Source organism: Solea solea, chromosome 5 (genome assembly GCF_958295425.1).
Source record: "Solea solea chromosome 5, fSolSol10.1, whole genome shotgun sequence".
Taxonomy (NCBI): Eukaryota; Metazoa; Chordata; class Actinopteri; order Pleuronectiformes; family Soleidae; genus Solea; species Solea solea.
This window is the reverse complement of record NC_081138.1, coordinates 14909584-14925395: the sequence shown is the minus strand read 5'-3', so window position 1 is coordinate 14925395 and position 15812 is coordinate 14909584. Positions and strand designations below refer to the sequence as shown.

The 15812-nt window shown below is 40.2% G+C and overlaps 1 protein-coding gene across 1 annotated transcript in view; it reads right to left on the bottom strand.

The window, feature by feature from the left end:
* The window catches only part of LOC131459408 (FERM domain-containing protein 5-like), an 81428-nt gene that overhangs the window by 13560 nt on the left and 52056 nt on the right, over positions 1–15812 (bottom strand). The window contains exons 2-6 of the mRNA XM_058629213.1: positions 6211–6315; positions 5203–5245; positions 5010–5088; positions 3626–3723; positions 661–784 (exon numbers count right to left, since the gene is read on the bottom strand). Coding sequence (XP_058485196.1) covers positions 661–784; positions 3626–3723; positions 5010–5088; positions 5203–5245; positions 6211–6315 — 449 coding nt within the window. The remainder of the gene's footprint in view (positions 1–660; positions 785–3625; positions 3724–5009; positions 5089–5202; positions 5246–6210; positions 6316–15812) is intronic.

The window sequence follows — 15812 nt, the reverse complement described above, 5'->3', positions numbered from 1 at the left end:
AGTGTGTAAAATTAGATGATATTTACATAAGTCTACATATTTTATATTAGTTTACATTCACCTGACTGTATGAATTGTTTTTCATAACCCTAAATGAGCCTTTTATATTTATACAAGGAGCTGAGTCAGCTCTACGGAGCCACCTTTTTGGACCACCGTGTACTTAAAATAGCCCACAATGGACAAACTAAATTGGGTTTTTGAGTTTTGATGCTAAGTGAAGGCTACATACGTCATCCAACATGCTTGAAAGGAAGGGATGAGGTGAGAGCTTTTTCAGTTGCAACATGCAAGTTCACCAATAAATGGAATTCCTACATTGTGCACACTGTAGGTATAAGTCAAGCAAAACGCTTATTAATAAGTGTATACAGATATAACCCATAGTATAGCATTTCTGTTAAAGCATAGTGCACTTTTGTGATGCTACTCTCTGTCACTTATCATGGGAATACAATTAGGAAGGCTACAACTCATATAAACTACGCCAGTGTTGTGCCCATACTGCTGTTACTGCTACATGTGTATTAAATGTTATGAGAACACCTAAAATGATCAGAGGGGATGTTCTCCTTGTTCCCTTTTTTTGCACACAGAAAATTGTTAGTAAGTTGTGAGAAGGTTGCACACACTGGGGCATGCACACAGGTGTCACCTTACATGAGCTCAGTCTTGTGGATGTCAGCAATCCGCCGCTCCAGCTTCTCTGAATGCTTGGGGAAGAACTGGAACTTGGAGCAGTAGCCCTCCGGGTGTTTCCCGGGGTCGTAGTCACCGATTTCAGCTACGATGTGGGGTTAAGAAGAGACACAACAAAGGCAGGGATGAGCATGTCTTTTTTGTTTTGAGCCACTTATTTCTGTTTCAGTCAGGCCTGAAAGAGAAATGACCACTCTTGATTATAACAAAGTAAGTAAGTAAGTAAGTAATAATAATAACAATCTTCAGTTATGGAGCACTTTGCTTAACAATATTATAAAGTGCTCAACATTCAAATCAAATCAGAGAAGAAGAAGGAGGGGCATTTAGAGACAGAAGAGAGAGAGATCAGAAGCAGATGTATAAAATCACATCAGGTAGATGGAAATTGTTAAACCCCAAAGATGGAAATGTTTATTATCCTCAAATGACTTTATAAAAAAACCAAAAAGGTTTTAATACAAGATTTCTCAGTGGAAGTTTGGTGATATAGATAGGAGAATGGCAACTTAAAGTGAGTATTAAATATTTTTTCAATCAATATGGGAACTATTCAGGAGCCAATGAAGGGAAGCTAGGACTGGAGTGATGTGTTCATATTTGGTTGTTCCGTTGATTAGGTTTTGGACCAGCTGAAGACAATGCATAGAAGCCTGTCGGACAGCAGTGTAATGCATTACTATCATCAAGTTTATGGATAAAAATGGGTTGAGTCGAATGGGACAGGACTGTGCAACACTTTTAACTTCTTAGAAGGAGATAAAGATTAGAATCAAAGATTAACCCTGAAATTCCATGCAGTGTGACATTTCAGCATCTAAAAAAAAAGACCTATTTAATGCAGCTCAAAGTGGCAGAAACAGAAATTGCCCTGCATTAACCAATAGATGAGTGAGTTTTCTTGTTTGTCTTGATGGTGATTGAATGCTAAGCCCAGGACTCAAGGCGATGCAGGAGGACACAGTGGTCAACCGCGTCAAAGGCAGAACTTAAATCTAAGAGAATTAAGGGGTTACCTCTGTCAGCAACTAGTTAAAGACCATTAGTGACTCTGACAAGTGCTGTGACGAGCTCTAAAATCAGACTGAAATTTCTTTTAAAATATTATTGTTTCAATTCAATTAATTTTGCAGATAAACATTTATCAAAGACTTAAAAGAATAAGGTGGAGATGGGCTTGTAAGTACTCTGGAACAAGGGGTCCAGTTGCACTTTCGTTGGAAAATGTCTGAAACCAGAGCAGTGTTAAATACATCCAAAATGACTCATTAAAGTGAGCCATTAATTAACTACAGTCATTTCTAATGCACTGAAGACAAACTGTCATACTGAACTCATGTCATGATTGTCGGAAAATGCACAATGCAGTATGATTTTGGTCTTATATGCACTGACCAGGGTTTAGACATTATCTCACTGTATTCAATACAATGACAAATAAAGCTACTTCTATTCTATTCAATAAAACAAAGGGAGAGGGGGACTTTTGAGCTCAGATTTGATATTTAAACCAAAAAAAAAACCAACAGCCATTTGTTTTTACTTTGTATTTATTAACTCGACCCAGGGCACATTTATATTTGTCTGCGGTTATCCTGGTCGTAACAGTTAATACTGTTCATGGTGGGGCCTTGGCAATGGAACATTTGCAGAATACACAAGGCAAAGTGAAGGTTATGAAATACACATTTCATGACTGGACCCCTGAACGCTGATGTGGAAGAGCTCCAGAGTCAAACTGAAGATCCACAGAGTTTAGGTTGTGATGGACAGTTGAAGAGAATTGCTCATGTACACTGTGTATGTTATGCACTGTGCAGTCTGGAGGCTGAATCTTTTAAGAACTTCCATAAATATGTTATAGAAAACATGTGTGAACCACCACACTCTCTGGAGGGAACCTTTAGTCAAAGTTTGTCTTTGAGTATTCAGTTGGCATGTCTGTATCATAGCTGCCAGTGTTCTGTGCAGAGCTGCAGTCAGTTGTGCTGTTGCTTCCCAGTTTACTACTGACATCAGTTTACAGATGGTGAAGGAAGTACTGTGCTGCCCAGACACATGCCACTGTTCAGAAGTATACTTTGGAGAGTCAAAATTCTTCTAGTTTATATCTACGATAGCCATTATGGAGTCACATGTTGTCAGAAGGTTCTTATTTAAACCAGAAATACTTGGTAAAGCTCTGCGTGAAATGAAGATTCAGATAGTCACAGATTTGTCCTGTTTCTTGCTTAAATAAGAGCTGTTTGACAACATGTCAATAACGGTAGGGATTATTACCATATAACTGTTTGTAAATCGACCACACAGTTGGTGTAGTGGTTAGCAATTCTGCCTTTGCAGCAAGAAGACCAGAGTTTGGGACACGCATGGAGTTTACATGTTCTTCCCCGTGTGTGTGGGTTTCCTCCCACAGTCCATGCAGATTTGGGGATTAGGTCATTTGGACACTCTAAATTGACTGTAGGTGTGAGTGTGAGAGTGAATGGTTGTTTGTCTCTATGTGGCCCTATGTGATGGACTGGCGATCTGTCCAGGGTGTACTCTGCCTGTCAGCTGAGATTGGCACAGCGCCCCCCTCCATCTTATACCGATAAGGCGGTATAAGATGGATGGATGGATGTTGGGTGAGTTCAAGTAGGGTGCCAGATCATAAGAACATATTGAAATAAGAAGCTGCACTTATACTTGGCGTTACACAGTCCCACTGTTTATTTTATTTGTATTTATTTATTTATTTAATGCACCCGCAACAGGCGGGGATTGTGAGTGAGAGTGTGTCTGCTTGAGAGAAGTAGCAGACAATCCCCACAATCTTACATATGGCACCTTTTTAACTGCCAAGAAATTGGCAGTAGCTGCCCCAGCAATGAAGGCACAGTATAGCATTTTATGTCCATATTCTTACATGACCATGTTGTCATACCTTGTAATATGTAGGCAGCCAACAGAGCAGCATCTGATGTCTTGCAGAGGAGGCGACCATGGTAGAGATCCCTCTTAACCTGCAGGAAGACGAGATATCTGTGGAGTGGAACACAAAAACAATCTAATTTGGCTCATTATTTATGTAGGATTGGTGTATTGGCTGTCCTTCAGTTAGCACGCGAGGTTTAGGCAAGGACATACGCTGCGTGCTTTGACACAAATTGCCGCAGTAAAAGTAACATACTTTTTACGAAAATGACGACATGAAAAGGTATGTGATTGCTGCTTCACACTGAAGTGCTCTGGGAGCAACTCTTCTGGTCTGGTCTGGTCTCCAACATCCAGAGATTACTAACGTGTCATTTTCCTGTTTATTTATGCCTGTGATTCGTCTCCAAGTAAAGCAAAAGAAAAAGAAAGAAAAGAAGCAGTGCTATGCAGTACTATGCAGTATACATATACACAGATACCACCTGATGGTATCAGCTGATGTCTGTAGTTATAAGATATATATGTTATGATACACAGTGTGATCTGATCCCAAGAAAATGAATGCTTGTAATTAATAAAGCTGAATTTCAGCTTCCATTTCCATTTTATTATGGAGTATTATGGTTAATTAGTAAGTTGTGTCTATTAATCGATTATTATTAATGATATTATAATCTATTATAACATATATATATATATATATATATATATATATACATATATATAATATTACTAATCTATTACTGCTCTATAAAAGGGGCTTTATTGTGAATAGGAGGTTTCATTGCATGGCAACTAGTCGAGGGATGTGATTTTGAGGGATGTGTGTGTGCGCTCAATATCTCTCTGGCTCAGTTTGTTCAGCTGTCAAACAAAGACGCCACATACTATGTAATCGTCGTGAGGAGCATCATGACACTGTAGTTTATGCAGCTTAGGATTCGAATACCCGTGCAGACGGACTCACTGCATGGAGCTCTACTGCTGCTGCGAAATTAAACATTCTTTTGGAGCCAAAAGTTGAGACACTATTATATTATGCAATGTAGAAGCTCTTCATGAGATAATGCAATTGTTGTAACCTCAAAATAAATAACAGCTACAAAATATTTTTGATGGGGCAATAATGGAGGAACAATCTGTCATTCCCACTGTGCGCCTGACCCTCTGTCCTTGCAATATGCCTGTCTGGTTAACAGGCAGGAACACTGTGACAAGTGTATAACTTAATATTAGACCCAGCAAGTTCAAGAGTAATAGTGAACTGAGGCCAGTTAAAAAGACTTAGCCGTTGTCAAAAGAGCTCATTCTTACACTTTATTGACACTCATAAGCTACTCTTCCATTTCTAAATTCCACCTGCTGCCCTCTGAGCTACGAGCAAATCTTACCTTGTGATTTCCTCTTTCAGGGCAGCTGGGTCAGGTGGGTAAAACTTGACACGCAAACACATGGTGAATGGAGGCTGGGCTGCGGAGGAAAGGGAAGAAATATACTACTATGCAAATGTGCAGTCATCCGTTTTGTGTCTTTCTCTGCTATCTTTGCATTTTGTTTCACACACAGGTTACACCTAACACTTACTTTTCATCTGTTTGGAAATTGACTTTGAAAACTCCAACCAGTGCTGAAAAGGACAGAAAAGAAAGTAAAGATGTGGACGTGGGATTTTTTTTTTGCTGTCAAACTGCCAAGTCTGAAGTTGCTGCATCCTCAGCAGTTGAGAACGAGGACGTGTAATCTCAAAGGCACTACCATCTTTTTTGCCTTCTGTTTATTCAAACTCACATGCAGAGAGGAGACGTGTGGAAGACAATCACTGAAGCGTCGTCTTTTCTCAGAATAATAAGCAGCTCAGGCTGTAATCAGTGCGAGGATGGCACACCGACAATGACGAGGCACTGCACAATCATTTCTCAGAAAGTTAGTTGACTTGTTTTGTTTGTTTTGATCAACACCTGTTTTATTGTGTGTTTTTTTTTAAATACCTCTAAACTGGCTGCTGTCCTAACAGAAGCTGCAAACGTGTGCACTTTTTTTTGTTTGTTTTTTTTAGCTCAGCAAGCATTTGTATAAATTAACATTTCAAAAGTGCACAACAAACAACTGTGTAGTTCAAGCTCTGCGGATTCACCAGGCACTGTGTTAATTGCTATGATTGATATTCCTATCAGTTATAGAGGCTGATAAAAGATTCATTATTTTTTTTAAAGTCTGTAATAAAGTATCTGTCACTACCTCTGAGATTGAATTGGTAATTTGCTCTACCAAGTGATCTGCAAGCCCCACACAGTGACTCACATCAGCCTTTCTGGGCTTTTTACAGTTGTCATTTAAATAGTGCAATCATCCTTGTCAAGACGGTTAATGCTATATTATCTTACATTAAAATGTGTTTCAGCATCTGCTTTATTAACCTATACATGATCAAAGTTCAAATCATGCAGATTAAAGCAGTGTTCCAAACGAGGTGGGAGATAAAAATGGTCAACTGAGGCTCCAGGAAGTAGGAAATCCTCAGAGGAACTTTATGGTCACACTCTGTCACTGGACGAAATGTAAATGGGTTTATTATTAAAAATTAAAACGTACCCTCTGCTTGTCCGGGTCGACATATCTAATGCCAAAGTAGTCTTTCTCCAGCAGGTTGAGATGATGGCAAATGAGGTCAAACAGGTACTGTCCCTTGGCATCGCGCTGAAAAAGAAAATACATCAGGAAATGTATAAAATGTAAGACACAGCAGGATATAATCTCTGGTTTGACCAGGTTAAAATTTCAACCTGTATCACACACATAAAAACCCCAAAAAGATTTCCATTCCCATTTGATTATGATGCTCATTCTTTCTGGAGCCTCTGAAATGTCCGACAGAAACTGTTAATATTTCACTACCCTCAAGGGAGACGCACTATCAAATATTCATCACGGCAGTGGGCATGGCATCTGAGAAAGCTTTGAGACATGTCTCAAATAAGGTGCAGAGAAAGCTGATGAAGGAGAGAAAGCATTCATTCAGCATCGCCTAGAGTAAAGAACCAGGACATACACTAGAATGTAATTTAACCTAAAATAGCTCGGAATTAGTGACACAACAAGGAAACGTGTGTGTCTCATGGAAGCAGATCTGCTATTCTGGAAGCTGCAGTTTGTCTCAGCATGAATACTGCCTGACATAAAACCAAAACTTTCCCCAAAGACTCATTACAATCGGAGTCTTCATTTAGATTTTACAGCGACATAAGGTAAGAGACAACAAGCCTGCCATGGACGCAACACACAACGTGAGCCAGTAATTGTAGTTTTACTGCAAAGTCAGCAAAATCCCACCTTTAACCAAGACACTGGGATTTAGCAGAACAGTTATAGTCACTCTCAGGTTTGTCGTTTAAAGACGGTGAGGAGTCGTGAGCTGAAACTGCACTGAGGACCTCGGTTCTCAGGCTGTTCTCATAGAAAAGTGTCATGTCCCGTTCTGTCCTTTAAGTTATGTTATTTGTTTTTCTATTCATTCATTGGTTCCTGTTTTATTTTGGTACTCATGTCTTGTCTTCAGATCCACTTCCTGTCAAGTTTCCCTCCTGTGTGATTACTGGCCCCGCCCTAATGTGTTGCACCTTTTTCTCATTGACACAGAGGATTTAGTCTTCGTCTTCCCCTCCTTCAGTGCAAGTCAACGGGGCCTAAGTGACCCAAGGACAACTTATTTGTTCAGTTTTTAGCAGCTTCACAGTGGAAACAAGGCTCAACAAATTCTCCACCTGAGTGAGGTTTCAACTTCTTAAAAGGCATGAACTTTATCTCAAAGCATTAGTTTATTGAAGTCTGAAGACTCTATTCATCAATGTTCGTCCAACACATCTTGTCATAGTGACAAATCCTGACAGTCACTATGATGTTTCCCAGCAGTGACACAAATGTCTTTCCCTCACCCTGACTACGAACTAGCATGTAGCTTAAGTACACAATAGTCTACTACTTTTTCTAATCACTGAAACTTTATAGCTGTCATTGAGATTTTTGTATTTCTCAGTATTTATGATTTGTCTGTATGTAGCCTGGAGAGGATCTTTAGCTGTGCATCTGCAAAGACACTGGTGAATGCCTGCATGCATTCTGAGGGTAATCTCTCTGTCCCGTGTGATCTATACCTACAGGACACGTCCTTTTGTTCTCCAGTAAAGGACACAATGAAATACCTATACTCTGCCTTTTGTGTTTATGCACAAGTGACACAGAACTGCACAGTCAGAGAGAATCAAATGGAGATACTTGAGAACGGAAGAGGTAACAAAGGGAAAGACAAAACCAAATGAGAAGAGGAAAGGAAAACAGAGAGAGGACAAGCAAGGCCATATGACACTGATCTGTCTTTTTAAAAGAGAGAGAACGTGGAGAAGGAGGAGTCTGTGTATGAACCATTTGCAAATATATCTTCTGCTCAGATACTAGTGCGAGAATCTCACTGATTTAGGCTGTTTTAGTTTCACCTAATATCAGATGTAATACCTGTCATGTCATTAGTTATTACCCCTAGTATAAACTCACAGTCAAACTGCACAAAACATAACATTTTCACTCTTTGCACAGTTTGTTCTAAACCCATATTTCACCAGAAACTCAAGTTCTCTCAATTCAAGATCACCTTGACAAGTTGAAGCAATGTCATGTCAACTTGTTGTACTTTGTCCTTTAATCCTGTTGACAGCAACCTATTTTCTCTTCCTCTCAGTCTCTTCTTGTGGCAGCACTTCACTGGCGCTACAGTACGCTGTGCACGCTGAATAAAACCTTCAAAACCAAAAGGTGACTTGAAGTAAAATTGAATCTTAAAAATGACTCACTTACGATGAACCTGACAAAAGCTATACAGTCACTGACCATTGTATTAGGTATCACCAATACCTAATAACTTCTTATTATATCTAATCAGTCACATGGCAACTCAATGCATTCAGACATTGTAGACATATAGGTCTAGAAGACCTGCTAATGTTCAAACTGAGCAACAGCATGGGGAATAAAGTTGATTTAAGCGAGTGTGAACATGGCCTGATTGTTGGTACCAGGCAAGCTGGCCTGAGTATTTCAGTAAACTGCTCATCTGCTGCGTTTTTCACACACAAACATCTCTAGGGTTGACAGTGGATGATCCAAAAAAGAGAAAATATCCAGTGAGCAGCAGTTACCAAAAGGTCACAGGAGAATGACCAGACTGGAAAATTATAAAAAGTTTTAACCAAAGCAGACAAAATGTCTTGTCCTCTTGTGTCAAGCGGTGCACTGGCCAGACCTACTCAGCATGCTGACCCTCTATCTCCTCTGTCAGTGTGTCTGCATGTCACCGTCACGACCCTGACACGCCAGGACAGACATGCTGAGAGGCCAAGCAGCAAAAATAGAAAGCACACGCACACGCACACACACACACACACACACCCTTTCTTGCCTGTCAGTGGTACACCTGTGAATCCTCGAGATTCACAACATCTTCAAAGCCTGTACCTCCCACTCATTCCATCTGCTGTGCACTGAAGTGGAAACCACAGCATTGCACAAAAAACCCCCCCAAATCTTCCCCAATCAATCATCTTCTTATGTGTGCACCACTATGTTTCTATATCAAATGCCTAATGCATTATAAGAAAACATATCTGAACTGGTGACAATAAACAAATCTCTGTCTCACGTAAGCTGTGCAGCTTTTTATAGCTGCAGCACAACTTTCCACGATGGATTTATGAGCTACCAGATTTTAAATAGTGCAACCTAATGACAAGCTTTTGACCTACACTCTTTCCGTGCAGGTAAGCCTATTGTTCCTGGCAATTCACCCTGACTCTGCACTCAGAACCACTCTGTGATGGTGATAATGAAGTGCACGCTAACCTTGTCTGGCTTGACTAAGCAGTGACAGAATAAAGCGGTGTGATGCGATCGCCCGTCCACAAGAATGTATATGTGGTGTTGTGATGCATAATGATGACACGCACTGATTTTGAGAGAGCTGACCAGGACTCCACTGGGACACAAAGGCAGAAACCTTATTGATCTCAAGTTAAGTGTTCTTCAACATCCTTGGCAGATTTAAAACCCAGAGACAAGCTGCAATACTCTGGTGGCAGCGCAGAGGTAACACTATACAGTGTGTTGCCACTTGCCAGCTCTGTTTTATTGTTTTTGAGACAATAAAGTGAAGATCTATGATGTGGTTTGTGGTCATGTGATTCCAGTGTGGGGAACTGTTTTTCACACTGTTCTCTTTCCCTCAGGTTTTATTGCTGGAGGGGAAATAATTAGATCTGAGCTATCTTTGGATTAAAAATCCTTTTGCTGCCAAAACTTCAGGAAATAAAATAACCTCCTAGTGAGACAATTGACAATGCAGTTCAAAATTTATACAACCGGCTTTGTAGTGAGATTAATTTCTGTTTTACACTCAATGCAAGGATTTAGCACGGATCACTGTGTATCATAAACAAATTCTTAATCTGTACAACCAATCACCAAATAGTCATTAAGCCGACTTTTATTCAGCTGTCATGCGTCGGTATAAATCAAAGAGATTAGATTAATCTGCCTAAATCCATAAACAACTATTGGTTTTGTACAACAATGTTAAAGCGGTCTCACATGAGAAGTCACGTAGTTTGGGTTGATTTGCATCCCAAAATATCCATCCATCTTCTACCGCTTTATCCTCTACATAAGGGTCACGGGGGGGCGCTGCGCCAATCTCAGCTGACATAAGGCGATAGGCGGAGTAGACCCTGGACAGATCGCCAGTCCATCACAGAGACAAACTACCATTCACTCTCACGCTCACACCTATGGTCAATATTTACCTAATCCCCATATATATTGCATGAATTTAAAGCCATACAACCTGAATTACCACAATGTATAAACACACATGCAATGTCATGGCACTGTATGATAATAAATGTGTATACATTTGCTTGTACTTGTGTACTTGAAATATTCAGTATTTTAACGCCTTGGAGAATAAACTTGCAGTTGACCTTAAAAGAGATAAATGGAAAACTATAGTACAACTTTTAATTAAGATATAAGTGTATGCACTGATTGCCCTGGCAGATGGAGCTTGTGGTCTGCATGATAGACATCCACTGGCAGATGCTCCTGTTATCAACAAAATCAGCCTATCGGGACAATTGCGGTGGGTGTTAGAGAGGAGGATACGCCACAGTCTGTCAAGCCTCAAACTGAAAAGGAACAATCAATCCTTTTCGAGGATCATCTCCACTCTACGCAGTGATCCACTGCGTGGCCACTGAACTAAAACAATAGGTTTTTGTATAACCCACAGCAACCCACAGCAATTTACACCACTGATAGTCGAGCGAGGGCATTTTCAGTGGGTGTTGTCTGCCTGTGTCGCACTCGCTCCCTGTGAATTACTTTGTGTGTGTCGTGGGTGGGAAGTCACAGGTGGGAAGAATGTGAAGCAAGATAAGATGAAGCACTCACACACCAGACGCCAATTGACAGGGTGATGATGACTATCATCAGTGATGTTGTCATGACAGGTCCTGTCAGTTGTATTAGCAGTGACAACAGCATTGAGACGTGTGCATTCAGCGTATAGTAGTCCATGTGTGTACAGGGACCAGCCGTGATATCAGCCACAAGCTCTAATGAGATTAGTGCAGGCCTGTCAGTGGGAGAGGGATGTATTAAACAAGCAGAGGCCACTAAGTGCTTTCTGCAGCATCTCATCACAGCTACAATAAAAGTGATAAATGCAGAGCAGGAAATAAACTAGACTGGGGCTAAATGACCACTGTGGTCCTTAGTGAGCGTCAGAAGCAGCACCGGCACGCTTCTCTCAGTGCGGCCGGGCCTTGCGTCAGATTAATTATTGAGAGGGGTTCCATATCAGCTTGGGAAACACCGCATCAATAAATGATAGTGTAATTTCAAGCTAGAGGATGGAAATTGCTGCAACCGAGCACATGGTCCTAAAATGTTACTGTTTCTAGAGCCGCATCCGTTAACGGTTGTGTTTAGGAATGATTTGTGTTTGTGCTACATTACCGTACAGGTCTGAGCTCAGGGGAGTAAGTCACAGAATAGTTTTACAACACCCACTTCCTTTGGAGCTCAACCTAAGGCTTGATAATTAGCATATACTGGTTACACAGTCTTGGATTTTTTAAGATATCTAAGATTGCAAGCAGCAAAGCCTGTGATCGGCTTACTATAACCTTATCACATGGCTGTGTTTACTGTCCATACCATGAAAGACAGGCACAGAAGTGAGAGTGTAGTGGATTCTCCTGTCAGTCAGCAGCTGAATAATTTGAAAAAAGATTTACACTCAAGATGTTTGCCATTGCAACCAACAAGGAAGCAATAAATACATTTTGAGTTTTTTGCAATGAAGCCAGCGAGTCAGCTCGTTATACAAGGTGCATTTCAGTGTGATAAACAGCAGGAACCAATGCCGCGGTAAAGTAATTGTGAAACATTCAGTTGAATGAATTGTGGATGTACGCTACAGTCGACCGAGGTTTTCTTTCAGTCTCAATTTTCACAGCCTCCACGGATGAATAAACAAGGAGAATATGATAAATGCACACATAGAAAAGGCTGGCTCTCTCCCTCTATTTTCTCCTGTTTGGGTTTTTTTATTCTAAGTTAAGTTGCCCAGCTGCTGACTTCAGCTTCAGGATTAACATGCAAACATGATGTTTCTCTGTCAGAAACTGAATCTCTCTGAAAACACAAGAAACTGAAAGGGACAAAGATACATTCATATCAAATCAAAATGACTCCTAATTGTGGATACAATAATTAAAATTAGTATTTAAGTATACTAGTTATGTGTATCTGGGGTTCGCTAGCATTTTATCTTACTCTTACTATCAAACTCTAGAATTATACATCATTAAACGGCAATAATTTACTGAGAGATTTATTTTGCTAGACATGGGTACACAGAATGTTGCATCTTCAAACAGAGAACCTCCTTCAACATGAAGTGCTATACAAACCTTATAAAGCTCTATAATGTATAATATAATAAGGTTTTACCTGGTATGGCATCACTTGACTACATATGGAGTGTAATGGACCTCTGCTGCTGCCTTATTTGTTCGCCCATCTGATTGCCCATGAAGTGGCCCAGTGGGACTCAGCTACGCTGGGGCTGCACTCTCTACAGATACCTTCTCAGTTGAGTAAATCCTTTCTCATTCAGACAGAGCCTCATGCTCCTGGGCGCTCCATTACAGGATGCCATAGTTGAGAAGAGCAAACTCCATAGAGTCATAGTGGCAGACCAATCACTGAGAAGATAGCTTTTATGAACTGTTGAGGTTTGAAGGGAGACGAGATGGGAGGAGAGACAGTCATTGGAGGAGAGGTAAATGATTATCTCAGGATAGTATCCTGGAAAAGGGCAGTGATAAGCAAAACATAAAAACTTGTAAGACTTTTCCACTCTGTCCTTCCTTTAACCCTCAGTGGCAGCTCCAGTGACTGAGAATCAATCAGTCCAAATGCTATGGATGTCACGCTGAAAATGGTTAATCTGCAGTTCACTTTTTTTTTCTGCTTGATGTTGAGAATGTTTAAAAAGGGCATGCATACCTTGAAAAATCACATGCCTCGCGTTTCCTGTAACTCTCAGCTGAAATAGAGAGCACTGTTTGGTCTGAACTTCCTCTTATGTTGGAGCATGGCTGCATGACATTAACAGATACACCAAGGGCAGAACATACACAATCAATACAACTGGCACCTCTGCGTACAGTATATTATGTCATTTCCTCCAGCAGAGATTATACATGTTCACTGACTCCTCTGAGATCCGTGTTAATCATATATATATATATATATACATATATATATATATATTATTATTATATATACAACATCATATTGTTTAGTTTTTGAATTTGTGTTAATTTCAGACAAAAACGTGTAGTTGCACACAATTTACTGAGCAGTATTGTATCACATCCTTCAGTCAGCACCAATAAATAATATACATGTCATTTCCTGGTATCAATATTTCATATACACTTGATTAACAGTGGTATTATATTATTCTCACTGCCAGACAGCACCAAAGACACATCAGGCCTCCGGGTATTACGAGCACATTATCTGCCTCACATTAAAATATTGCTGTCGTTCTGAAATAAGCCTTTTAAGAAGAGAAGGGACACTCTAAACTGGATTCACTTAACTGTGACAAAAATCTGGAACATTGCTCCTGATCACAAGAGACTCTTGGAATAGGAACGCAGTATCCCCCACACATTTCTTTATTCTGTGCATGAACTGTTTTCTGTTGTTCAGTGTTATAACAAAAGAAGGCAAACTTAATTTACATAGTTGTGTGGGGGAACAATATTTACTCATATTGTCATGTCAGTTTTATTTAATTCAGGCTAAATGACACATAATTGCAAAAGCACTCGATACCTGCACCATCTGGTATCTGCCGGGCTAAGATAGTAAACTCAAGCATCTGTATGACAGCCTTCAATATGCAGCTCGTGACAGCAGAATATGCTGAAGGTTCACCCTCAATTAAAAATCGAGTTAACAAAAATAATCCATCATTCATTTTTAGTAAAAATAATTTGACAGTATGATTTTTAGCGTGCATAATAATGTAAAGCTGACTCTTTCAGGGGCCATAGCAACCATGACAGGATAAATTGCAATGAAGTTCTAGTTTCAATTCAATTCTGTTACAGTTGTTATGCTTCATCCTGTCTTTATTTCCTCTCACGCATGCATCCACACTCAATTGTTCCAGTCAGCCCCTCGAGCAGTCAGTTAAGAGATTAGTTTTTCATCAACTGTTCTTATCTATCCAATACACCACCACACCACGTCTGTTGATCTAAGGCAGCCTTCTATTAAACTAATATAAAAAAAGAGAAGAACAAATGATTCTCTTCCTGCTAAAGGACATTCATGCTGCTGTGATCCTTCTCCTCCACCTCCCCATCATCGCCCAGTCTTGGCAGTAATATCATATCAATCATTCGTCAACTTTTAAATCATCAACCACCAACAGTGTCGGGGCTCCAAAAGGGAATTTACCTCGTTTTCGCTCTGGACCGATGCCTTCAATCTCAAAACCTACACGCTGAGTCCTAACATCACAGACTCCACAGTCCACACCAAAGAATTTATCATCACATTTCATTTTAATTTGATTCTACTCACTTGTCTTTCCTGATTGAAATGAAGCTCTAGCACAAGTTCAGTCGGGAAGATTACTATCTTACTGATCTTATTCTCATATGTTCTGTTTTCATTCACTTTCATGGATACAAATGGTCACTTCCTACATGTAGTTTCCTTTAGTGTCAATGTTGCTATTCATCAGCTGGTCTCATCTGCCCCAATACCACTGTAATTCACCAAACTCATTAGCCAATCATCTTGTATCTGTCTTTTTGAGTATGTTGTCTCATTTGTCTTTACCTCCCAAACCCCACCAAGCCTTCACAGTTGCATAATTCTTCGTCCTTCATCACCCTCATCATTTCACCTTCATCACTCTCATCATTTTACCAACCTCACCACCAGTATTTGGACTTAATGGGTTTTCCTAGTACTCTAGATGCTCAGAAGCAGATGTCTTCGGCACAGACATCTCCACTCTTGTTTCCCAGTGCCAAAGACTGTGTTTTGTTCAATCCATTATAAATTAATTTTCATTCACTGGCCTCTCCTGATTGAAGTACCCTTTTACCAGAAGTGGAGTTGAATCTCTGGTTGTAGCATCATGTGCACTAGTGCAGTGTGCAAAATCTGTTTTTGTGTGTTTTTTTGGAGTGCTCATTGTTACTGTTACACATCAAAAGTTCAGTGACATTTTTATTTGTGTATGATAGAAAGCAAATACTGATACTGACATAATGGCATACAATAAATATGGAAAATTGAACTACATGGTTGCATAACAGTTGGTTGGTAGTAACCGGGATGCAGAGCTAGAGTTAGAGCTAGAAACTTCCTCTGAACCTGCTGGTTCGGGTGCGGAGAGACCTGTAACGCCTGCCGGAAGGGGAGTGGGGTGAGCAGTCATCTGCCTCAGCTGCACGGCACCTTGTCTCACCCACAGTGCTGTGTGAGTGAGAGGGGGAGTGGCTACAGTAGAGCCAATGTATGCTTCTTTTACCGATATATTTTCCATTACTTAT